This window comes from Pristiophorus japonicus, chromosome 9 (assembly GCF_044704955.1).
Source record: "Pristiophorus japonicus isolate sPriJap1 chromosome 9, sPriJap1.hap1, whole genome shotgun sequence".
In the NCBI taxonomy this organism is placed as follows: domain Eukaryota; kingdom Metazoa; phylum Chordata; class Chondrichthyes; family Pristiophoridae; genus Pristiophorus; species Pristiophorus japonicus.
The window spans coordinates 217919635-217945686 of NC_091985.1; the positions used below are offsets into that span (position 1 = coordinate 217919635).

Genomic DNA, 26052 nt, shown 5'->3' on the forward strand with positions numbered 1-26052 from the left:
GGGGAACTTGGGGTCAGAGCGACGCAAAGCCGATGTCAGTTTCTGAAAATATTAAAGGGCTCATTAGTTATTAGTCAATAACTCCCATATGAACCGAGCTGGTATATAAATACACGATCAGTAATCAGGAACCACATACCTGCCCGTCCCTACAATGGGTTAATGAACAACACGAAGCTCTGGTTACAGGAGATCGTAGCTCTTTCCTTTGCTGATTTGGTGGCTCTGAAAAGAGCCGTTGTTGCACTTGGTGCTGAAGCTTCGAGCCGAGGCAGGGGAAGTCTAGGCGCGCTCCCCGCGGATGCGGCGGGCCAGCTGGATGTCTTTGGGCATGATGATGACTCGCCTGGCGTGGATGGCGCACAGGTTGGTGTCCTCAAAGAACCCCACCAGGTAAGCCTTGCTGGCCTCCTGCAGGGCCATGACGGCGGAGCTCTGGAAGCGCAGGTCGGTCTTGAAGTCCTGAGCGATCTCCCGCACCAGGCGCTGGAAGGGCAGTTTGTGGATCAGCAGCTCGGTGGATTTCTGGTACCGGCGGATCTCCCTCAGAGCCACGGTGCTGGGTCGGTAGCGATGAGGCTTCTTCACTCCGCCCGTGGCCGGAGCGCTCTTCCGTGCCGCTTTGGTCGCCAGCTGTTTGCGAGGAGCTTTCCCTCCGGTGGATTTACGCGCTGTCTGTTTGGTCCTGGCTATTATCTCAACACAATCTTGGACACACGGACTGTTAATGCGGAGACTCCTCTGGGGCCTCCTTTTAAAGTGTGTGAGGATCCGCCCCGGGGCTGTGATTGGCTGCAGCCCGGCGCCAATCAAGTTTGAACCAAGCACCGAGAGTGAAAATGAAGGGCAGGGATTACTGGCCCCTGATTGGCTGAACTGAAACTGACAGTTGGTCAATTTCAAAAAGCCCGCCAATTTCAGAATATCAACCAACAGAGATTAAAGAAACTCTAATTTCCCGCCAGCAATTTAAGAATCCGCTCTTTATAACGGCGATTGTGCCCCATTATAAGTCACCAATCCCACTCTCTGCAACATTCCGGTTTGAATTCTGTTCCATTCCCTGATCGGTCTGGACCAGGCGGGAATAAATCCCCGGTCACTGCTTCCTGTAAACACAAATTCCCGCATTGATCCCGCCAGAGTCCCGTTTAACCGAATCTCACAACATGACAGGAATTATCTGTGAGGGGAGACTGTAATGTTTGGGTAAAGGGGACGGTGTATCCCGCCCGGTGGTAATTGTGACTGTCAGCCGGAGTTTTTGATCTCTCATATTTACAATAGTTGTAAAATATTTAATAATTCCCATATTCCTACAGCGACTACACTCCAAAAGTACTTCATTGGTCTTGAGACGTTCGGTGGTCGTGAAAGGCGCTATATAAATCCAAATATTTCTTTCCATGAATTAAACAGCCGAAACCATTTCCCAACCAAACTGTACGCGCTCCCATCCCCAGGTCGCTGCTCTCTCTGTGAGGCGGTGGGTGGCTCTTAGAAGAGCCTTTGTGTTGTGTTTGGGGGAAGGGTCGCGTTATTCAGCCGCCGAATCCATAGAGTGTGCGGCCCTGCCGTTTCAGAGCGTACACCACATCCATGGCAGTGACCGTCTTGCGCTTGGCGTGCTCAGTGTAGGTGACCGCATCCCTGATCACATTCTCCAGGAAAACTTTTAACACCCCGCGGGTCTCCTCGTAGATCAGGCCTGAGATCCGCTTGACACCGCCACGGCGAGCCAGGCGGCGGATGGCTGGTTTGGTGATGCCCTGGATGTTATCACGGAGCACTTTACGGTGCCGTTTGGCTCCGCCTTTACCCAGTCCTTTGCCTCCTTTACCTCGACCAGACATAATGATTATTCACTTAAACAGCCGCTGAATAAGACGGAGCTGCTCCCGGCTCTTTTTTTTTAGAGCCGGAGCGGATCTGACTGAGAACGCGCAGAGTGAGAGAGGCGGGAAGGGGAGGAGACAGAGTTAAGATTGACAGACAGAGCAGAGAGCAGCCTCTGATCTTCCAGCTCCGCCTCCAGCTTTCTGCAGCCGCCAATTTCAATCCGTTTTCCGACAATAGAACCGAAACACAGCGCTCCGCACAAACTCTTACAGACTCGGAATTCATCTTCAAGGCTTCCAGGAATCAGAAGCTTTTAAATGTCCAGTTACAATTAACAATCACGAATATTCCCGCCTATATACAGCCCCTTCCCTGTCAATCTCAAACCTTGTATCATCTCCCCACACTTCCTCTCACAGACAGGTTCAGCAATTTACAAACACCTTATTCCAGCTGATTTGGAGAATGTGGTGTTTGGGGTTTGAGTTGTGAGGCGGGGTATCTCCGCCAGTATCACCGTCTCAGACTCTCCCCCTAAATCTGTGAAATAACAATGACCAGGAACTGAGACTGGAGCCGAACACATCCCCAGTTACAGTGAGGCCCGGGCCGGACATCCCATTCTCTGTGTGTTTTATTGCAGACACTGGGGGAGGGGTGGGTGCAGTCAATGTCAGCGGGTCAAAAGGGATCCTGGCTTCATGTTCAATGACTTCTGTCTGAAATCTGAGCCCGGCCCCGGGACAGGGAGCATTTGATTCGGGGATCAACTCTTTTCTGAGAGGCGTGGGTGGCTCTGAGAAGAGCCATTGGGTCCAGGTGTTTACAAGTTGCACTTTTTATTTACTTTTTGGATGCTGCTTTCTTGGGTTTTGCTGATTTGGCCTTGGCCCTCGCTTTTTCCACCTCTTTGGCCGCCTTCACCTTTGCGCCTGAGGCCTTCTTGGGGCCCTTGGGCTTCTGCGCCGCTGCCTTCTTCCCAGCCGCAGCTTTCGCTGTCTTTTTTACTGTTGGCGCCTTCTTGGTGCTCGTTTTCTTGGCGGGAGATTTCTTGGCTGCTGGTTTCTTGGTCAGAGATGTCTTGGCTGCTGGTTTCTTGCCTGGAGATTTCTTGACTGCTGGTTTCTTCACCTCGCTTCCCACTTTCCCCTGGTTTTCCTTCTTAGCGACTTTGAAGGAGCCCGAGGCGCCCGTGCCCTTGGTCTGCACCAGGAAGCCATTTGTCACATTCCTCTTGATACTGAACCTGATCTGGGACCTGCGCTTCTCCACATCCACGCCTTTGGCCGCCAGAGCCTTCTTTATCGCGGCCAGAGACATCCCCTTGCGATCGCTGCCATCGGCCACAACCTTGAGGATATATTCGCCCAACGTGGGGCCGACTGGCTTGGAGCGGGGAGCCGCCGCCTTCTTCTTACTGTGAGCCTTGGTTTGAACGGCGGCGGCAGGAGGAGCCGTTTCGGCGGCAGCAGGAGCCGTTTCGGCGGCTGCAGTGTCAGTCATGTCGGTGACTCTGGAAAATCTCTGACAGTCAGAGCTCGGTCAGATATGAAACAGGAGGCGGCGGCACAGAGCAACTTAAAGGCAGCGAGCGGACGGGGCGGAGACATCCTGCTGTCAGCTCCCCGCCCCTCCAGCCTCTCTGTGTTTCTCTCTCCTCATTAACTGTCCGATTCCAATTCAATCCGGGCCCTCCAGATTCCCAGACTGGCCTCTTTCTGTCCCGAACACCGGGATGTTTGTTGTCGAGAAGGTTGCATCGGAATTGAAGGCAGCAATTTGGATTTAAACCGGTTTCATTGCTGCACTGATCGCGCTCTCTCACCCGATCGCGGACATTTTCTCTGTTTTTCGACTAAAATTTGAAATCACATCAAACTTGACGTTTAATTCCCACTTTAGACCTGAGCAGGGGAGCAGGGCGATCCTGTGACAGGGAAATCTTTGAATTTTACACAAGAGGGACTCTGGAATCCGGGGATGAGACGGACACACAAACACAGTGATATTAGTCTCACCGGCCCGCCCCTTTAACACACTCTCATCACACTCTGAAAGTGAGTTGTTAGGTGACTGAACAGTCCAATACGGGAATTACAGTCTCTGTCACAGGTGGGACAGTTAGTCTTTGACGGTAAGGGAGGGTGGGACTAGTTTGCCGCACGCTCTTTCCGCTGCCTGCGCTTATTTTCTGCATGCTCTCGGCGATGAGACTCGACCGCTCAGCGCCCTCCCGGATGCACTTCCTCAACTTCGGGCGGTCTTTGGCCAGGGACTCCCAGGTGTCGGTGGGGATGTTGCACTTTATCAGAGAGGTTTTGAGGGTGTCCTTGTAACGTTTCCTCTGCCCACCTTGGGCTTGCTTGCCGTGTAGGAGTTCTGAGTAGAGCGCTTGCTTTGGGAGTCTTGTGTCAGGCATGCGAACAATGTGGCCTCTGTCATGTATCTCACATTACTGTATATAACTGTATCTTACCATGCTATACATGACTGTAACTGGATATGACCTGTAACAATAAGCATACCTTACCACCAGGGGTGCACTTGCAGGAGACACTCCATACCTGTCCCACTGAGGTATATAAAGGGAGGTCTCAGGCATGTGCAGCACTGGAGAGCTGTGAATTAAAGGTGCAGGTCCTGAGTGACCTTGACTTCAGCATGCGTCTCGTGCAAGTCAGTACATTAGAGTCAGGACTTAACAGTGGCGACGAGTTACGGGATCACAGAATCCACAGAATGGCTACCAACAGCTCAGATGAGAAATACAATGCTGGAGACAATTGGGATGACTTTATAGAAAGGCTCCAGCAAAGCTTTGTGACCAAAGACTGGCTGGGCGATGATAAGGCAGACAAGAGAAGAGCCCATCTCTTGACCAGCTGTGGCTCGAAAACATATGCTTTAATGAAAAACCTGCTGGCACCCAAGAAACCAGCAAGCAAGTTGTTTGAGGAGTTGAGCACACTGGTGCGAGACCACCTGAAGCCAGCGAGCAGCCTACACATGGCCAGACACAGGTTCTACAACTACAGATGCTGTGTGGACCAAAGCATACCCGACTTGGTGGCGGAACTTCGGAGGCTGGCTAGTTCATGTGAGTTCCCTAATGAACTAAGGAGAGAAGTACTGAGAGACTTTTTTATTGAAGGAATAGGCCATGCAGGCATATTCCGAAAGCTTATAGAGACTAAGAGCTTGACTCTAGAGGCAGCAACACTGGTCTCATAGACATTCTTGGCAGGCGAAGAAGAAACAAAGCTGATCTATACTTCGGGTAGTACAACCAACGAGGCATCGGAACAAGGGATTCACATTGTGAAACAAACTGCTACCCCCACACACAGACAAAGGCATGAGAGCAGGCCTTCAACAGCAGACAGTGGCGCCAGAAGCCATCAAAATCAAGGGCCACTTGAACGGCCGATCACACCTCATCAACCCACAATGCAAGCAATCAACAACAGATTGAGAGAAGCTCAAGGGAGATCAGTCAGACGCAGCTCATCCTTCGGAAACAATGGAAACGTCTGTGTTGGAGATGTGGGGGAAGGCACTCAACCAGGGTGTGTCGATTTCAGCATGCCGTTTTCAGAAACTGCAACTACATTGGCTTTCATGTCAGAAAAACAGCAGCTCAGCTGGTATGCAAATTGGAAAGGTCGAAAAGCGGACCAGAAGATGGTTGGAATAGTGCACAGGATGCCGAGATACAGCGGGTTAACATGATCAATGTCCACTGTTCTTACACCAAGTTGCCTCCAATTATGATGAGGGTTCTACTCAATGGGATACCCGTCAACATGGAGCTGGACACAGGGGCCAGTCAATCCCTCATGAGCGTTCAACAATTTGAACAGCTGTGGCCGCACAAAAGCAACAGACCAAAACTCACAAAGATCGACACCAAACTAAGGACCTATAGTAAAGAAATCATCCCAGTCCTTTCCAGCGCCATGCTCTCGGTCACACACAAAGGGATGGTGAACCGACTTTCCCAGTGGATTGTCCCCGGGGATCTCCCAGCCTTGTTAGGGAGAAGCTGGCTAGCAGAACTTAATTGGAAATGGGATGATGTTCATGCCATGTCGTCAGAGGAACGAACCTCCTGCTCAACAGTTCTAAGCCGTTTTGAACATCTCTTTCAGCAGGTGTGGGCACCTTCAAAGGGGTAAAGTTAAAATTTACATCACACAGAATGCCAGACTGGTCCATCACAAGGCTAGAACTGTACCTTATGTGATGAGGGAAAAGATTGAAAATGACCTGGACCAGCTTCTGCGGGAAGGCATAATTTCTCCCGTGGAATTCAGTGACTGGGCAAGCCCCATCATCCCCGTCATGAAGCCTGATGGATCCGTGTGAATCTGTGGGGATTACAAGTCTACCATCAACAAAGTCTCCCTACAGGACCAATACCCGCTTCCCAGAGCGGAGGACCTATTTGCCACGTTGGCTGGAGGAAAACTTTTCTCGAAACTTGCCCTCACATCTGTGTATATGACGCAAGAACTGACCGAAGAGTCTAGGTTACTCACCACCATCAACACACATCGAGGCCTTTTTGGGTACAATCGATGCCCATTCGGCATCAGGTCGGCAGCTGCTATATTCCAGCGCAACATGGAGAGTCTGCGCAAGTCCATTCCGGGGACGGTTGTGTTTCAAGATGACATACTCATCACGGGCAGGGACACCGACTCTCATCTCCGCAATCTTGAGGAAGTACTAAGTCGATTGGATCGGCTAGGCCTAAGAGTTAAGAAACCCAAGTGTCTGTTTCTCACATCTGAGGTTGAATTTTTGGGCAGAAGGATTGCCGCTGATGGAATCCGCCCAACCGAATCCAAAACTGAAGCGATTCACCTAGTACCCAGGCCCCGGAATATCTCAGAACTGCGCGCCTTTCTGGGCTACTCAATTACTTTGGGAACTTTATGCAGAACTTGAGCACACTGCTGGAGCCTCTCCATGTGCTACTCAGAAAGGAGTGCGATTGGTTTTGGCGGGACACCCAAGAACGTGCCTTCAATAAGGCACACAACCTTCTATGTTCCAAGAGTGTTTTAGCTTTTTTTGACCCAGGTAAAAAGTTAGTCCTTACTTGTGATGCATCAGCATACAGGGTCGGGTACATTTTACAGCACGTCAATGATGCGGGTAAATTGCAGCCCGTTGCTTATGCCTCCAGGTTACTTTCGCGGGCGGAGCGCGGGTATGGTATGGTTGAGAAGGAGGTGCTCGCGTGCATGTACGGTGTCAAAAAGATACACCAATACCTTTTCGGGGCCAAGTTTGCATTAGAAACCGACCACAAACCCTTCAAGTCCCTACTATCGGAGTGCAAGGCAATCAACGGCAATGCCTCGGTGCGCATTCAGCGGTGGGCACTCATGCTGGCAGCTTACGACTACACGATAAGGCACAGACGAGGCACAGACAACTGTGCCGACGCGCTTAGCAGGCTACCCCTGGCAACCATAGAAGGGTCCGACGAACAGGACTGTGAGATGGTCATGGCATCAATGCCTTTGAATCCACAGGTTCGCCCATGATGGCTCGCCAAATCAGAGCCTGGACGACCAGCGACCTCACGTTATGTCTAGTTAAAAGATGCGTTTTAATTGGTGACTGGGCAGAGGCTCGCGATGCCTGCCCTGAGGAGGTCAAACCCTTAGGCGCATGCATGAACTCTCAATACAGGCAGACTGCCTGATGTGGGGCAGCTGAGTAGTTATACCCTTACGAGGCAGGGAGGCATTTGTCCAGGAGCTTCATCGTGAACACCCGGGGATCGTCCTTATGAAGGCCATAGCCAGATCTCATGTCTGGTGGCCTGGCATTGATGCAGACTTGGAGCTCTGCGTCCGTTGGTGCACCATTTGTGCCCAACACAGTAATGCCCCCAAGGAGGCCCCCCTTAGCCCCTGGCCCACCAAACCATGGTCACGGGTGCATGTGGACTATGCAGGCCCATTCATGGGCAAAATGTTCCTTGTAGTCGTTGATGCATTTTCAAAATGGATCGAGTGCACCATTTTAAACTCGAGCACCAACTCCACCACTGTGGAGAGCCTTAGAACCATGTTTGCAACGCACAGCATTCCTGACATATTGGTCAGTGATAATGGTCCGTGCTTCACCAGTGCAGAATTTCACAATTTTATAGTTGACCACGGTATAAATCACGTTAAGATGGCACCTTTTAAGCCAGCCTCCAATGGCTAGGTGGAGTGTGCAGTGCAGATCATTAAACAAGGCATGCTCAGAATCCAAAGTGCCATGCTGCAGAGCCACCTGTCGTGACTGCTGCTGGCATACAGATCTCGTCCGCATTCATTGACTGGGGTTCCCCTCGTGCAACTATTGATGAAATGAACCTTAAAGACCAGGCTCTCGTTAGTCCTCCCAGACATGCATGAAATTGTTGAGGCTGAGCATCAAAAGCTAACTGAGTACCATGACCAAAATTCGAGGGGGAGGTGGAATGAGATAGGGGACAAAGTGTTTGTGCTAAACTATGGCCGGGGTCCCAAATGGCTTGCAGGGACAGTAACAGACAAAGAGGGAAACAGGCTGCTGGTTATACAAATGGACAATGGCCAAACCTGCCAGAGGCATGTTGACCAAGTAACAAGTAGATTCACTGATAACACTGAAGAACCAGAGGCAGACTACAATGTGGAACTCACACCACACCTAGTGGACAGACAGGTAGAACAACCTGAGGAAAGGGCAGTCTGAACAGACAGCCCAGGCGAGATACCAGCAATCACGCCGAATGAAACAGACAGCCCAGGCGAGATACCAGCAATCGCACCTAACGAACACAGGCACCAAGGCAAACAACTGAACCACAACTAAGACGCTCCATGCGAGAGTGCAGACCACCTGAGAGACTGAATCTATAAAGGCAATAAGACCTTGGGGGAGGGTGATGTCATGTATCTCACATTACTGTATATAACTGTATCTTACCATGCTATACATGACTGTAACTGGATATGACCTGTAACAATAAGCATACCTTATCACTAGGGGTGCACTTGCAGGAGACACTCCATACCTGTCCCACTGAGGTATATAAAGGGAGGTCTCAGGCAAGCGCAGCACTGGAGAGCTGTGAATTAAAGGTGCAGGTTATTGAGTGACCTTGACTTCAGCATATGTCTTGTGCAAGTCAGTACATTAGAGTCAGGACTTAACAGCCTGCCCAGCGGAGCTGGTCGAGTGTGGTCATTGCTTCGATGCTGGGGATGTTGGCCTGGTCGAGGACGCTAACACTGATGCGTCTGTCCTCCCAGGGGATTTTCAGGATCTTGTGGAGACATTGGTGGCATTTCTCCAGCGATTTCCATCAAGATCAACGGTCCGGCACTGGACAATGTGGACCACTTTCCATACCTTGGGAGCCTATTATCAGCAAGGGCAGACATTGACAACAAGATTCAACACTGCCTGCAGTGCGCCAGTGCAGCCTTCAGCCACCTGAGGGAAAGAGTGTTCAAAGATCAGGCCCTCAAATCTGCCACCAAGCTCATGGTCTACAGGACTGTAGTGATACCCGCCCTCCTGTGTGGCTCAGAGACGTGGACCATATACAGTAGACACACATTATCACTCACACAATGTTCACATCTGCACATTCACAACACAAACTGTCCCAGATTTACAGCTCCCAGCACAGGGTTTCCTCTCCGCTCAGCTTGTGCTGCCGATTCTCGGGGTTAGTTGTAGTTTCCCAGCTCAGTAAATGTTAAACACTCTGAGGCTTGCATTCCTTACAGTGTTTGGTTCCTGCCCCTGAATCTGGGGAACACTCACCACAGAGGCTGGCTAAACTCATATCTGCTTTAAGTTGTTATAGTGTTCGCATGCAGAAATATGTTTGATTTTTCTGAAAATATATATTATGTGCTCACTGCCCCACCAGCCTCTCTTTGTCTCTCTCTCCTCCTAAACTGAGAGACATTTAACAGTAACTGGTGCCCTATCCATCCCATCCTTATCACCCAGAGATTGCTATCTGAGAGAACGGCAGATATAGACACCCTAAATACGCGAACTGTGTCTCCATATTACGCTCAATACTTGTATCACGCATTCATGTACCGTATCAGCGAAAGATAGAGAGAGACAGGCACAGTATCAGTCTTACACTTTGTATTGGTATCCCCGTCTTACACTCAGTAACAGTGCCACACTGTCATGTATAGCACCAGGGAGAGAATAGAGACAGTATCAGGGTTGTACTTCCAATAGTGTTTCCACATCACGCTAAATAACAATATCCCGCCTTTCCAAACAGTACAAGAGAAAGGGGGATAGCAACACAGAGAGAGATGGGGAGAGGGGGGAGTGGGGAGAGCGGGGAGTGGGGCAGAGGACTGAGTGAGAGACAGGGGAGCGCGAGGCAGGGCGGTGAGACACAGAAACATGCACAGTATCAGTTCCAGACTGACCTGTGAGGTCCGGTTTTATCCTGAAAGATCCCATTGGAGAGACAGAAGATGCAGTCCCCTCTCTCACTGATATTGTACCACAGACAGACACATTATTAATCCCACACTGCGGGACAGTGTCAGAGAGTGAGAGAAACAAGGTCCCACATTTAACCCTCGCTCGCCTGTTGTACTCTCTGTAATCTTGCAGCTCAGGGCCGTTCGGTATTACTCTCAGTGACCGAGTGTTTCACTCTGATTAAATTAAACTGGGACTGTTTCTGTCAGATATTAACTCCTGCACAGTCCCAGCAAACACTCCTACTCCGCCGTCCCTCCGATGTTTCTGCAGGATTGCTTTGTGAGGACGGGCTCACGAAGAGAAAAAAACCCTGCAAGGAATGATCCCAAATTGAGCATCTCAAAGGGGCAAGGCCCCCAGCTTTAAACATTCTCTGTCCTTGCCCCCCAGGCCCAGTTCCTTTGCTCAGATTCTGATAAAAGTGAATCGGGAAAAGTTCACGTTGATTTTTAAAGGCTGAATTATTGCAGAGAGCTGCGCATGCGCGGTTAAGCCCCGCCCCCGTGTCGATTTCCAGTGAGCAGAAGAGCACATGCGCCCTCCCCTCCCCCAGCCTGTGAGCGCCATTCACTCAGTGAGCGGAAGAAGATGGTTTAAACAGCCGGGAATGGAGACACCGCGGCCCCGGGGTAAGGCAGCGAGCAGCAGCCTCCTTACAGCAGCACATCGCTTTGGGAGCGTGTCCGCAGATGGGCTCAGAGATCGGCACTGAGTCCGGGGGAAGTTCAGGGGGAGTCGGAGTCTGTGTGTAACAGGCGGAGTGGAGCAAGAACTGGTCTCAGTGCGTGGAGTGAATGGGGGAAGGGAGAGGCCATTCTCGGGCTGTGTGTGGACAGCGTGTGTCCCGGGTAAGGGAGACAGAATGGGAAGGATCTGCTGTTTACAGTCATTGCTGCTTTCTCCCTGTAAACCAGTAGTGAACGTTCCTGCTTTAGTTCCAGTCTCACCGTGTTTGTTGTCATTGGACAGTGAGCGGTGGAAGCAGAGCCGGACAGTGAGGATTTATACAAGGAGCATCTATTGCAGGCACCGGGTGAGAAATGTGAAAGACACGTTTTAAACAGCGGCTCTTTGTTTCTGGTTGAACGGTTAGTGCCCTGGGAGAGGGGAGTAGCAATCTGAGCTGTGTAAAAGTCCGTGCCCCATCGGGTCGTCCCATTCCTGAAGCAGGGCAGGGGTTGGGTTGTGTCTGGATGTCAGTAAATTGCTGTAAATCTGCCCAACACACTTGGTGTGCAGAAGCTGAGTACTGCAGTGGAGTCAGACACTGACATTGTTTGTATCGCTGGCTTTTCTTTGTGAATGTTCATAACGAATATTAATTGAACAATTACATTCATTACTTTAGTATTTTCTCCTTCTCCTGTTCTTGAATGATCAGAGATACCATTTCTTCCTACAGGCAAGGAATTGAAGGTACAGGAACAAATGTGAAGTTTCTGCCACCTGAGACATGAGGAACAGTGCAACTGGCTCCTTGTACACACAGTAGGTACGGTATTACTCAGAGAGGACGAAACCAGGGAATTGGTGATGGGGTACATGGAGATGGCAGAAACTCTGACCAAATATTTTGAATCAGTCTTTACGGGAGAGGAGACTAAAAATATCCCACCAGTGGATAGTCAAGGGGTTATGGGGGGTGGGGGCTATATCACAATCACTAATGAGGTGGTAAATGTCCTGGACCTGATGGCTTGCATCCTAGGGTCTTGAGAGAAGTAGTGGCAGGGATAGTGTATTCATTGGTTGTAATTTACCAAAATTCCCTGGATTCTGGGGAGGTCCCAGCAGATTGGAAAACTGAAAATGTAACACCTTTTTTTGAAAAAGGAGGCAGACAAAAAGCAGGAAACTATAGACCAGTTAGCCTAATATCTGTGGTTGGGAAAATGTTGGAGTCTATTATTAAAGCAGTACCAGGACATTTGGAAAAGCATAATTCAGTCAGGCAGAGTCAGCATGGATTTATGAAGGGGAAGTCATGTTTGAAAAATTTGTTGGAGTTCTTTGAGGATGCAACGAAGAGGGTGGATAAAGGGAAACCAATGGATGTGGTGTATTTGGACTTCCAGAAGGCACTTGACAAGATGCCACATAAAAGGTTACTGCACAAGATAAAAGTTCATGGGATTGAGGGAAATATATTAGCATGGATAGAGGACTGGCTAACTAACAGAAAAGTGAGAGTCGGGGTAAGTGGTCATTCTCTGGTTGGCAACCCGTAACTAGTGGGGTGCCGCAGGGATCAGTGCTGGGACCCCAACTTTTTACAATCTATATTAACGACTTGGAAGAAGGGACTGGATGTAACATAGCCAAGTTTGATGATGATACAAAGATGGGAGGAAAAGCAATGCATGAGGAGGACATAGACAGGCTATGTGAGTGGGCAAAAATTTGGCAGATGGAGTATAATGTTGGAAAATGTGAAGTTATGCACTTTAGCAAAAAAAAATCAAACAGCAAGTTATTATTTAAATGGGGAACAATTGCAAAGTGCTGCAGTACAGCAGGATCTGGTGCATGAAACACAAGGTTAGTATGTAGGTACAGCAAGTGATCAGGAAGGCCAATGGGATCTTGGCCTTTATTGAAAAGGGGATGGAGTATAAATGCAGGGAAGTTTTGCTACAGTTATACAGGGTAGTGGTGAGGCCATACCTGGAATACTGTGTACAATTTTGGTTTCCATATCTAAGAAAGAATATACTTGCTTTGGAGGCAGTTCAGAGAAGGTTCACTAGGTTGATTCCGGAGATGAGGGTGTTGACTTATGAGGATAGTTCAGTAGGTTTGCCTCTACTCATTGGAATTTAGGTGATCTTATCAAAACATATAAGATTATGAGGGGGCAGAGAAGATGGTTCCACTGATAGGGGAGACTAGAACTAGGGGGCATAATCTTAGAATAAGGGGCCACCCATTTAAAACTGAGATGAGGAGAAATTTCTTCTCTGAGGGTTATAAATCTATGGAATTTGCTGCCTCAGAGAGCTGTGGAAGCTGGGTCATTGAATACATTTAAGACAGAGATGGACAGTTACTTAACCGATAAGGAAATAAGGGGTTATAGGGCACGGGCAGGGAAGTGGACCTGAGTCCATGATCGGATCAGCCATGATCGTATTAAATGGCGGAGCAGGCTCGAGGGGCCGTATGGCCTACTCCTGCTCCTATTTCTTATGTTCTTAATATCAATTCCACACTCATAGACAGCAGAAGTAGTCAGTCCCGCAATGATCCAAATTTCCAGATATACATTTTCAATCTAGCAATCAAACAGAGCAGGAGAGACAGAAGTTGTTAACATTTCACCATAACTCAGTACTGTTCACAGGTAGATACATCAATCCCAGTCAAAATACACACCCATTATCAGCCTGAAAGGCACAATGTTAATCTCACAATAGTGCAGCCATAGTGACAAATTAACTATCAGAGAGAATAGACAAATAGTATCTGAAAGGTATAGAATAAATCCACATCATAAGGTTCAGACTGAAAGATATAGAATGTATCCCGCAATCACTAACAGTACCAGAGACTGAGAGATACAGAGTGAATCCCACACTCACTGTACCAGAGACTGATAGATACAGAGTGAATCCCACACTCACTGTACCAGAGACTGATAGATACAGAGTGAATCCCACACTCACTGTACCAGAGACTGATAGATACAGAGTGAATCCCACACTCACTGTACCAGAGACTGATAGATACAGAGTGAATCCCACACTCACTGTACCAGAGACTGATAGATACAGAGTGAATCTCACACTCACTGTACCAGAGACTGATAGATATAGAGTGAATCCCACACTCACTGTACCAGAGACTGATAGATACAGAGTGAATCCCACACTCACTGTACCAGAGACTGAGAGATACAGAGTGAATCCCACACTCACTGTACCAGAGACTGAGAGATACAGAGTGAATCCCAGACTCACTCACTGTACCAGAGACTGAGAGATAGAGAGTGAATCCCAGACTCACTCACTGTACCAGAGACTGAGAAATACAGAATGAATCCCGCACTCACCGTACCAGAGACTGAGAGATACAGAATGAATCCCAGACTCACTCCCTGTACCAGAGAATGAGAGATACAGAATGAATTCCATACTCACTGTATCAGAGACTGAGAGCTACAGAATCAATACCACCGCCATAAACTGTACCAGAGACTGAGAGATACAGAGTGAATCCCACACTCACTCACTGTACCAGAGACTGAGAAATACAGAATGAATCCCACACTCACTGTACCAGATACTGAGAGATACAGAGTGACTCCCACACTCACTCACCATACCAGAGACTGAGAGATACAGAATGAATCCCAGACTCTCAAACTATACCAGAAGCTGACAGACATTGAACGAAGTCAACACTTGCATTAAGTGGCAAATACCGATTAAAGCACGATTAATCCCACACTCAACTATTTTCAATCTATATTAATGACTTGGATAAAGGGACCGAGTGCAATGTAGCCAAGTTTGCTGATGATGATATAAAGATGGGTGGGAAAGCAAGTTGTGAGGAGTACACATAAAATCTGCAAAGGGATATGGACAGGCTAAGTGAGTAGGCAAAAATTTGGCAGATGGAGTATAATGTGGGAAAATGTGAGGTTATCCATTTTGGCAGAAAAAATAGAAAAGCAAATTATAATTTAAATGGAGAAAAATTGCAAAGTGCTGCAGTACAGAAAGACCTAGGGATCCTTGTGCATGAAACACAAAAATTAGTATGCAGGTACAGCAAGTAATCAGGAAGGCAAATGGAATGTTGGCATTTATTGCAAGGGGAATATAGTATTCCCCTTGCATTAAATGTACACCAGAGAATTCCTGCTACATCTGTACAGGGTATTGGTGAGGCCACACCTGGAGTACTGTGTACAGTTTTGGTCTCCATATTGAAGCAAGGATATACTTGCAATGGAGGCAGTTCAGAGAAGGTTCACTAGGTTGATTCTGGAGCTGAGGGGGTTGACTTATGAAGATAGGTTGAGTAGGTTGGGCCTGTACTCATTGGAGTTCAGACGGATGAGAGGTGATCTTATTGAAACTTATAAGAGCTTGACAAGGTGGATGCAGTGAGGATAATTCTACTCACAATTTCAGAATAAGAGGCCACCCATTTAAAACTGAGATAAGGAGGGATTTCTTGTCTGAGGGTTGCAAATCTGTGGAATTCTTTGCCCCAGAGAGCTGTGGAAGCTGGGTCATTGAATATATTTAAGGCGGAGATAGACAGATTTTAGAGTGATAAGGGAATAAAGGGTTATGGGGAGCTGGCAGGGAAGTGGAGCTGAGTCCATGATCAGAAAAGCCTTGATCTTATTAAATGGCAGAGCAGGCTCAAGGGGCCAAATGGCCTACTCCTGCTCCTATTTTGTATCTTGTTCTTATGTTGTTAATGTGATAATTACCAGATAAACTGTTTTTGTTATGTTGATTGATGGATAAATATTGCCAGGACAACAGGGATACCTCCCTTGCTCTTCTTCAAAATAGTGCCATAGGATCTTTTACATCCACCAGAGATAACAGGCGGTGCCTTGGTTTAATGTCTCATCGGAAAGATAGCATCTCCCTCAGCACTGCACTGGAGTGTCAGCCTAGATTTTGTGCTCAAGTCCCTGGAGCGGGACTTGAACTCACAACCTTCTGACTCAGAGGTGAGAGTGCTACCCATTGAGCCATGGCTGAATCCTCTGCTAAGGGAAATAGGTCCTTGCTATCCACTCTATCCAGGCCCCTCATAATTTTATACACCTCAATGAGGTTCCACCTCTACATCCTGTGTTCCAAAGAAAACAACCCCAGCCTATCCAATCTTTCCTCATAGCTAAAATTCTCCAGTCCAGGCAACATCCTCGTAAATGTTTTTACCCTCTCTGGTGCAATCACATCTTTCCTGTAATGTGGTGACTTGAACTGCACGCAGTACTCTTGCTGTAGCCTAAATAGTATTTTATACAGTTCAAGCATAACCTCCCTGCTCTTACATTCTGTGCCTAGGCTAATAAAGGCAAGTATCGCAAATGCCTTCTTAACCAGCTTATCCACCTGTGCTGCTACCTTCAGGGATCTGTGGACATGCACTCCAAAGTCCCTCTGTTCCTCTACACTTCTCAATGTCCTACCATTTAATGTGAATTCCCTTGTCTTGTTAGCCCTCCCCAAATGCACTACCTCACACTTCTCCGGATTAAGTTCCATTTGTAACTGTTCTGCCCACCTGACCAGTCCATTGATATCTTCCTGCAGCCCATTACCCTTTGCTTTCTACCTCTGAGCCAATTTTGGATCTAACTTTGCCTTGGATCCCATGGGCTTTTATTTTGGTGACCAGTCTGGCATGTGGGACCTCATCAAAAGCCTTGTTAAAATACATATACACTCCATCAAATGCACTACCCCCATCGACCCTCCCAGTTACCTCTATGGCAGATCTATCCAGTTAGTTCCACTCCCCTGATCTTTCCCAATAGCTCTGCAAATATTGTCCCTTTAGTATTTATCCAATTCACTTTTGAAAGTTACTATTGAATCTGCGTCCACCACCCTTTCAGGCAGTGCATTCCAGATTGCAACAACTCGCTGCTTATAAAATGTTTCCTCATGTCGCCTCTGCTTCTTTTGCCAATCACCTTATTCTGTCTCCTCAGGTTACCAACCCTTCTGCCACTGGAAAAGTTTCTCCTTGTTAAAATTGTTCATGATTTTGAACACTTTAATGAAATCTCCTCTTAAACTTTTCTGCTCCAAGGAGAATAACTGCAGCTTCTCCAGTATTGCCACATAACTGAGGTCCCTCATCCTTGGTACCATTCTAGTAAATCTCTTCTGCACCCTCTCTAAAGTGTATACATCCTTCTGAAAGTGTGGTGCCCACAATTGAACACAATGTGCCAGCTGAGGCCTAACCAGTGTTTTATAAAGGTTTAGTATAACTAAACATCAAATGCTGATATTTCTGTGATGGAGTTTAGACGGGCGAGGTTTATCCAGTCAGTTGGATGTGAGCTGAAACATGTGTATTTGGAGCGATGAGACAGGGACACACTGTGTAACTGGGCACAGACACTCTGCACAGCCCACACATCACTTGTTTCCCACTTGGTGCAAAAGGAATATATTAATGGTAACAATTCATTTGACTTGACTTTAAATCGTTAAATTTATAAATGTAGTCATGCTTCTCTAATTTATTTATTAACTCAGATTCACGGCCTCGTTTTATTTCTTCCTCTGAGCCCCTCAACTTCATCTGGCGGCGTAATGTTGGCGAGGGGTGATTGATTGCCCTGGGAACCAACAGGAAGAGAGCTCAGAGGCCGGAGGGCTCAGGGAGCGGTGTGTTCTGCAACCAATCGTGGTGCTCGAGGGGCGGCCTGACAGGTGAGTCAGTGTGAACCCCTGTTAAACAATTTATCTTTTAATAGTTAAATTGAGATTTCTTTTGTGAACAAAACAGTTTAACATTTGTCAGTATTTTGTTTTCCTGGAGTTCCTATCATGAGTTTCAGACACTTCAGTGCCATGTGGACCAGGTGTTTAAAAGTCATTTATTTCCTTTTTAGTTCAGTTAACAGGGTAGATAGAGAAACGATTTCCTCTGGTGAAAGGGACAGAACCTTAAAATTAGAGCTAGGCCGATCAAGGGTGATGCCATGAAGCACTTCCTCACACAAATGTTTCTCCTGACTGAAGAGTCTCGAACTAGGGGGTCATAGTCTCAGGATAAGGAGTCGGTCATTTAAGATTGAGATGAGGAGGAATTTCTTCACTGTGAATCTTTGGAATTCTCTATCCCAGAGGGCTGTGGATGCTCAGTCTTTGAGTATTAACAGGGCTGAGATCAATAGACATTTTGACACTTTGATAAGGTCCCACATGGCAGACTAGTCATGAAAGTAAAAGCCCATGGGATTCAGGGAAAAGTGGCAAGTTGGATCCAAATTGGCTCAGAGGCAGGAAGCAAAGGGTAATGGTTGATGGGAGTTTTTGTGACTGGAAGGATGTTTCATGTGGGACTCCCAGGGCTCAGCACTAGATCCCTTCCTTTTTGTGGTATACATCAATGATCTAGACTTGAATATAGGGGATATGATTAAGAAGTTTGCAGATGATACTAAAATCGGCTGTGTGGCTGATAATGAAGAAGAAAGCTGCAGACTGCAGGAAGATATCAATCAACTGGTCAGGTGGGCAGAACAGTGGCAAATGGAATTTAATCCAGAGAAGTGTGAGGTAATACATTTGGGGAGGGCTAGCAAGGAAAGGGAATACGCATTAAATGGTAGGACACTGAGAAGTGTAGAGGAACAAAGAGACCTGGGAGTGCATGTCCACAGATCCCTGAAAGTAGCAGGCCAGGTAGATAAGGCAGTTAAGAAGGCATACGGAATGCTTGCCTTTATTAGCCGAGGCACAGAGTACAAGAACGGGGTTATGCTTGAACTGTATAAAACACTAGTTAGGCCACAGTTGGAGTACTGCGTGCAGTTCTGGTCACCACATTACAGGAAGGATGTGATTGCACTGGAGAGGGTACAGAGGAGATTTACGAGGATGTTGCTGGGAGTGGAGAATCTTAGCTATGAGGACAGATTGGATAGGCTGGATTTGTTTTCCTTGGAACAGAGGATGCTGAGGGGAGACCTCATTGAGATGTATAAAATTATGAGGGGACTCGATATAGTGCATAAAAAGGGCCTATTTCCCTTAGCAGTGGTCAACATCCAGGGGGCATAAATTTAACGTAATTGCTAGAAGGTTTAGAGGGGATTTGAGGGTAAATTTCTTCCCGCAGAGGGTTGTGGGGGTCTGGAACTCACTGCCTGAAAGAATGGTAGAGGCAGAAACCCTCACCACATTTAAAAAGTACTTGGATGTGCACTTGAAGTGCCGTAACCTGCAGACCTAGAGCTGGAAAGTGAGATTAGGCTGGATAGCCTCTTGTTGGCCAGCACAAACACGATGGGCCGAAATGGCCTCGTTCCATGCTCTAAGGTTCTATGATTTTAAAGGAATCAAGGGATCTGGGAATAGTGCGGGAAAGTAGAGTTGAGGTCGAAGGTCGGCCTTGATCTTATTGACTGGTAGAGTTGGCTCGAGGGGCCATATTGCCTACTCTTTCCCTTATTTCTTATGTTCTTAAAGGGTAGTGGAAATCCGGAACTCTGTTCCCCTAAAATTGAGGCTGGGGGCCAGTTGAAAATTCCAAAACTGAGATTGATGAATTCTTCTTAGGCAAGGGTATTAAGGGCGATGGAACCAAGGCAGGTAGACGGAGTTAAAATACTGATCAGTCACGATCGAATTGAATGGTGGAACATGCTCCAGGGGCTGAATGGCCTATTCCTGTTCCTATGTTCCTACTTACAGTGATGACTTTTGTAAACAGCTTTTTGGAAGGGGGGGATATGCAGACAGGATTAAACCTGGGTCCTTCCTGTTCCTAGGACTCAGTCACATTGGGCGGTGCCTTTACCCACTGAGTCATTGGGAGTAGGCTCCAGTTACCCTGCGGGAAAATGCACGTGTGAGGCCTCGGGTGAGGACAGTGGAATAGCCCGTCGACACTCACTGTCGAGGTTCACGCATAGAGATTGGGCACATGGGTCACATATTTGAGAGAAACTGGTGAGTGTAAAACTGAACCCAGCCAGAGTCAGCGCCTTCAGGGGAGGAGAGGGAGGGGAATCAGTGAGTGTAGAACTGAGCCCAGCCACAGTCAGCACCTTCAGGGGAGGGGAACCAGTGAGTGTAGAACTGAACCCAGCCAGAGTCAGCACCTTCAGGGGAGGAGAGGGAGGGGAACCAGTGAGTGTAGAACTGAACCCAGTCAGAGTCAGCACTTTCAAGGGAGGAAAGGGCGATGGAGGGGAACCAGTGAGTGTAGAACTGAACCCAGCCAGAGTCAGCATCTTCAGTGAGAAGGAAAAAATGTTGGAGGTGGTATAATGGGTTTGAATTTTAGCCCAGAGAGTAGGGAGAGTGTGTGAGACGGTGATTTACAGCTGTGGGGAAACCAGAGAGGAATGTGTGTACCATAGAAACTAGAATTGTCCAATCTGAATTTCTATCCTGTCCTTAGTGATGATTTTGGAAACTCCTTTTACAGGGTATTAGAAGGGGACGGTTTGCAGATGGGAAACTCGAACCAAGCATCACATCAAGATGTAACAGTCACTCGATTCACCACAACCTGAATATCATCATCCTTTGAATGTGGAAGGAGAAATGTTTGTCTGTTCTGTCTGTGGGAAAAGATTTCAAACATCAGTGTGACTGGAAAAGCACCGAGACGCACACAACCGAGTGAGAGTGTTCCAGTGCACTGACTGTAGAGCTTTAACTAGTTACACAGCCTGAAAAAATATCACACCATTCATAGCGGGAAGAAACCGTACACGTGTTCTGTGTGTGAAAGGCTTCAACTGATCATCCAACCTGGAGAGACACAAGGTCATCCGCATCACGGAGAAACTGTGGAAATGTAGGGATTGTGGGAAGGAATTCCATTACCCATCTCAACTGGAAATTCATCGACGCAGTCACACTGGGGAGAGGCCGTTCACCTGCTCCATGTGTGGGAAAGGATTTACTCACTCATCCAACCTCACTGTACACCAGCGGGTTCACACTGGGGAGAGGCCGTTCACCTGCTCCATGTGTGGGAAGGGATTCACTTGTTCATCTCACCTCACTGATCACCAGCGAGATCACGCCAGAGAGAGACCGTTCGTCTGCTCTGTGTGTAGGAAAGGATTCATGAAATCATCTCACCACCTGAGACACCAGCGCACTCACACTGTTGAGAGGCCATTCACCTGCTCCGTGTGTGGAAAGGGATTCACTAATTCACCCCACCTTCTGGCTCACCAGCGAGTTCACACTGTCGAGAGGCTGTTTACCTGCTCTGAGTGTGGGAAGGGATTCACTCAGTCATCCCACTTCACTGCACACCAACTTGTTCACACCAATAAGAGACCGTTTAAATGTTCTGTCTGTGAGAAGAGCTTTAAAAGCAGAAATGATCTGATGGTACACCAACGCATTCACACTGGGGAGAGGCCGTTCACCTGCTCCATGTGTGGGAAGGGATTTACTAGTTCATCCAACCTGCTGACCCACCAACGCACTCACACTGGGGAGAGGATGTTCACCTGCTCTGTGTGTGGGAAGGGATTCTCTGTGGCAGCCAGCCTCACTGCACACCAAGTTGTTCACACCAATGAGAGACCGTTTAAATGTTCTGACTGTGAGAAGAGATTTAAAAGCAGAAATGATCTGATGAGACACAAACGCACTCACACTGGAGAGAGGCCATTCACCTGCTCCATGTGTGGGAAGGGATTCGCTCGATCGTCCCACCTGCTGAGACACCAGCGAGTTCACAAGTGACTGCAGGGGTTGGATTCTGCTCTTACTGCAGCTGTTAATCACATCCAGGACTGAACCATGTTCATTCTGATTGTTGGGCTTTGTTTTCCCTGTAACTGAGCTGGAGGTTAATTTTATGGATATCTGACAAATAAATCAGCTTTGGTTCAAGCACACATTGTGCTGATTCCTTGATGTCTCCAAGATAAGAGGAGACTAATCGATATCCTGTTACCGACTGTTCCATTTTTGGGCCTTATCTCCTTTGTTCAATAAAGACTTGTCCTTATGTAGCACCTCACATGACCTCAGGACCTCGTGCTTTACAGCCAATAGGATACAACAACATCAAAGTACATTTGAAGTGCGTTCACTGTTGCAATGTAGGAAGTGCAGCAGACAATTTGCACACAGCAAGCTGCCACGAACAGCGATGTGATACTGGCCAGATAATCTGTTTTAGTGATATTGGTTGAGGGATGATGGAGCGATTCATCTAAAAGATGGCAACACTGACAGTGCAGCAATCCCTCAGTACTGCATTGGAATGTCAGCCTAGATTTTGTGCTCAAGTATCTACAGGTGGACTTGAACCCACAACCTACTGACTCAGAGACGAGAGTGCTACCACTGAGCCACAACTGACACCCGATCATTACTCATGATTATTTCAGTTCTCATTCCTTCGGTTACTCTCATGGACAAACCCTAGGTTTCTATATCTTTCAGATTGTCACTCCTAGCCTTGGTATCCAGGGAAGGTATCGGTAACACATCCAGGTACCTGCCCTGGGAGTGTTTGATGGGACAGTGTGGAGGGATCTTTACTCTGTATCTAACCCGTGCTGTACCTGCCCTGGGAGTGTTTGATGGGACAGTATAGAGGGAACTTTATCTGTATCTAACCCGTGCTGTACCCGCCCTGGGAGTGCTTGATGAGACAGTGTGGAGGGAGCTTTACTCTGTATCTAACCCATGCTATACCTGCCCTGGGAGTATTTGATGGGACAGTGTTGAGGGAGCTTTACTCTGTATCTAACCCTTGCTGTACCTGCCCTGGGAGTGTTTGATGAGACAGTGTGAAGGGAGCTTTACTATGTATCTAACCCGTGCTGTACCTGCCCTGGGAGTGTTTGATGAGACAGTGTAAAGGGAGCTTTAATCTGTATCTACCCCATGCTCTACCTGACTGGAGAGTGCCTCAGGCAGACACTAGGTGCTCAGAATACCCCAATCTCCAATGCTGATATCCACCACCTCGATGAGAACATCATTTAACCCAAAGATAAGAGAAACCCATCAGTTCCTCCCCCGGACACAGATCCGGAGGAACAGTGAGTGTCCCGAACATTGTTGTACAGTGTGCTCGATAGTTCCTCCCTGGGTCTGAGCCTTTTGGTGATGATTTGAATTTGATGCCCTCGAGTTACTGACTCACCGACTGGTGGAAATAGTTTTTCCTCATTTACCTGATTACATCTTGAACACCTCCCTCAGATCACAAATTAAGTTATTTAGTTATCAGGGACTTGTTACCAATACCTTTCCTGGATACCAAGGCTAGGAGAGGCACTCTGGGAAGGTATGGGGAGCTGGGCTTTGTACATGAGAGCAACCTTTGTTCTAATGAAAAGATCCCAGTTTCTCCAATCTCTCCCGATAACTAAAGCCTCTCTTCCCTGGTAACATCTCAGTGAATCTCTCGGCATCCTCTCCATGGCCTCGTCATCCCTCTGGTATAAGATGTCCAAAAGCTAACACAATATTCCAACTGCAGCCTAACCAATGATTTGTTCAGGTTTACATATCCTCTGCCCATTTATACACTACACCCTTATGTATAAAACCTAGGATCATGTGCTTTTTTAACCACTTTATCAACATAAAATGGCTAAAATACATTGACTTAAATATGTATTATAGGAAAGAGAAGTTTAGTCTAAGTTAGAAACTCAAACAATCGATTCACTGCAGACAGGTCACCATGGCAACACTGATAAGACATTCCATTTACTGAACCCATTTGTTGGAATCTGTAATCAGATCAGGGGAAAGATCAGGTCTGTCTGTTAGTAACCACAATATAAGCTTAAGCCAGAGTGAGGAATAGAATAGGTTAGATTAGAATGTGTGATGTGTAGATCTATAATTGTGAAACTATAAGAAATAACAACTAACAGCAGGCAGAGTAGTTTAGGGTTAATGAGAAAATTACTGAAGAAAAGTAACTGCTGGGAACCAGGGAAATGTCCTTGCAAATCACAGATTAGAGAAGTTCCAGCTGTCCTTTCCCAGCTTCCTGCCAAAACCCAGCAGAGAAGACACAGAAGAGTCCGGTGCCAGAGATGGATCACTGCAGGGTATAAAAGTGAGGGGAGACTGATGTAAGGGAGCAGTCAGGACTGGAGACACCAGAGATCAAGCTCAGGGCGCCCGAGGTTCCATCCAGTGGGCTGACCTCGTGTCAGTTACTGTGGACATGCGGGACTTGCATGTTTACTCTGATTGATGGATCAATATAAGATATGGAAGAGGACAGAGAATCTGTTCATCTTATATTTCTTAATAAGGTATTAATGTTGCTGACAGTCTCAAACCTACTAATTAACTAAACATGGTATTAGCTACAATCAAACCAAACATCACGTCAAGATCTGACAGTCACTCCATTCAGCAGGACCTGAACATTATCGGTCTTTGAATGTGGAAGGAGAAATGTTTGCCTGTTCTGTCCATGGCAAAAAATTTCAAACATCAGTGTGACTGGAAAAGCACCGAGTGAGATTGTTCCAATGCACTGACTGTGGAAAGAGCTTTAACCAGTTACGCAGCCTGACAAAAATGAGGCTTCAACTGATCATCCAATCTGGAGACAAGGACTCCCGTACCACAGGGAAACCGTGGGAATGTGGAAAGGGATTTAATTACCCATCCCAGCTGGATATTCAGTGACGTATTCACACTGGGGAGAGGCCACTCACTTGGTCCATGTGCAGGAAGGGATTCACTCTGTTATCCAAGCTCCAGACGCACAAGCGAGTTCACATGGGGGAGAGACCGATCACATGCATTGAGTGTGGGAAGGGATGACTTCAATCATCCCATCTTCTGACACACCAACTTATTCACACTGTTGAGACTTCATTTCAATGTTCTGACTGTGAGAAGAGCTTAAAAGCACAAAGGATCAGCTGACGCACCACGTACTCACACTGAAGAGACCATTCACCTGCAGAGTGTGGGAAAGGATTCACTCAGTCATGCTCTCTGTTCAGACACCAGCGAATTCACGCGGAGGAGACTGTTCACCTGCACTGAGTGTGGGAAGGGATTCACTCAAACATGCTCTCTGCTGAGACACCAGCGAGTTCACAACTAACTGCAGCGTTTTGGATTCTGCTGTTTTTGCTGCTGTTAACCACATCCTGGACTGAATCATGTTCACTATGGAAATCATGCTTTATTTCTGCTGATATTAATAACCCCTATAACTGGGCTTGAGTTTAATATTCTGGATAAATATTAAATAAATCAGCTTTTTTTCAAACACAGTGTGTTGAATATTTGATTTCTCCATGATAAGAGACTAATTGATGTTCTGTTACCCACTGTTCCATTTTTGGGCCTTTTCTTACTCTAGATTATTTCAGTTCTCATCTAGTTCTCATTCTACCACATCAAATCCCAAGCTTGTTGTGGGTGTGATGTAGTGTCTCACTTTACACTTCTCTGAAGTTCTGTTGACCCATCCTTTATAGACCTATCTTGCATAAGATTTTAAATCTGTTATTTTCTGTACCATTTAACCCTTTTTGGATCTGATTTTTTTTTAAACTCCTCCACACATATTGCATGTGAGACCCTTTGAAATGTTCTGATCTTTGTAACTCTCATTGCTGATCTCGTTGATTGAATCTCTTGTTGCTAACATACCTTGCACTATTTCTTTAATCAAGATCATTGTTTCAAATACTTCCTTTATCAGTTCATTAGATCCTCCATTGACCCATGTCAATAAACTTTGGTTCAGGCTGGGGTTTGGCTGTAGGTTTAGGGTTAGTGGTTGGGGCTATTTGTGGATAGTCAATACGATGTTCGGTTTACGAGTTAGTGATTAAGGTTAGAAACCACAATTGACAGCACCGTGTTACTAGACGCGTCGATTTTAATTTCATTTTTTTTAAACCTCACGCAGACAAGTCACAAAACAGCCTCATGAATTGTTCATTCCAGGAACCTTCTTTCTGACCGAGTCCACTTTCCTCCAATTCTTTCACAT

General features: G+C 47.1%; 4 protein-coding genes across 5 annotated transcripts; 1 reads left to right on the forward strand and 3 right to left on the reverse strand.

Moving 5' to 3' along the window:
• Positions 1-282: 282 nt before the first annotated feature.
• LOC139274138 (histone H3-like) lies at positions 283-1312 on the reverse strand. Its single transcript, XM_070891181.1, has 2 exons — positions 1283-1312; positions 283-696 (listed from the first exon to the last, which is right to left on the reverse strand). The coding sequence occupies exons 1-2, from the start codon at positions 1310-1312 to the stop codon at positions 283-285; spliced, it is 444 nt and encodes a 147-aa protein (XP_070747282.1).
• A 229-nt stretch (positions 1313-1541) lies between these two features.
• LOC139272830 (histone H4) lies at positions 1542-1853 on the reverse strand. The gene has a single exon (XM_070888949.1). The coding sequence runs from the start codon at positions 1851-1853 to the stop codon at positions 1542-1544; it is 312 nt and encodes a 103-aa protein (XP_070745050.1).
• Positions 1854-2682: 829 nt separating this feature from the next.
• LOC139274139 (histone H1-like) lies at positions 2683-3342 on the reverse strand. The gene has a single exon (XM_070891182.1). It carries the CDS (start codon positions 3340-3342, stop codon positions 2683-2685), a length of 660 nt encoding a protein of 219 aa, XP_070747283.1.
• Positions 3343-10922: 7580 nt separating this feature from the next.
• Positions 10923-25301, forward strand: LOC139273697 (zinc finger protein 436-like). 2 transcript variants are annotated; one of them, XM_070890721.1, is made up of 4 exons: positions 10923-10991; positions 11765-11854; positions 17607-17783; positions 20512-25301. In XM_070890721.1, the coding sequence occupies exon 4, from the start codon at positions 20976-20978 to the stop codon at positions 21792-21794; it is 819 nt and encodes a 272-aa protein (XP_070746822.1). In that variant the 5' UTR covers positions 10923-10991; positions 11765-11854; positions 17607-17783; positions 20512-20975; the 3' UTR covers positions 21795-25301. The 2 variants fall into 2 exon arrangements, with proteins under 2 accessions (XP_070746822.1, XP_070746823.1); XM_070890722.1 differs by lacking the exon at positions 10923-10991 and adding an exon at positions 11192-11210.
• Positions 25302-26052: the final 751 nt, after the last annotated feature.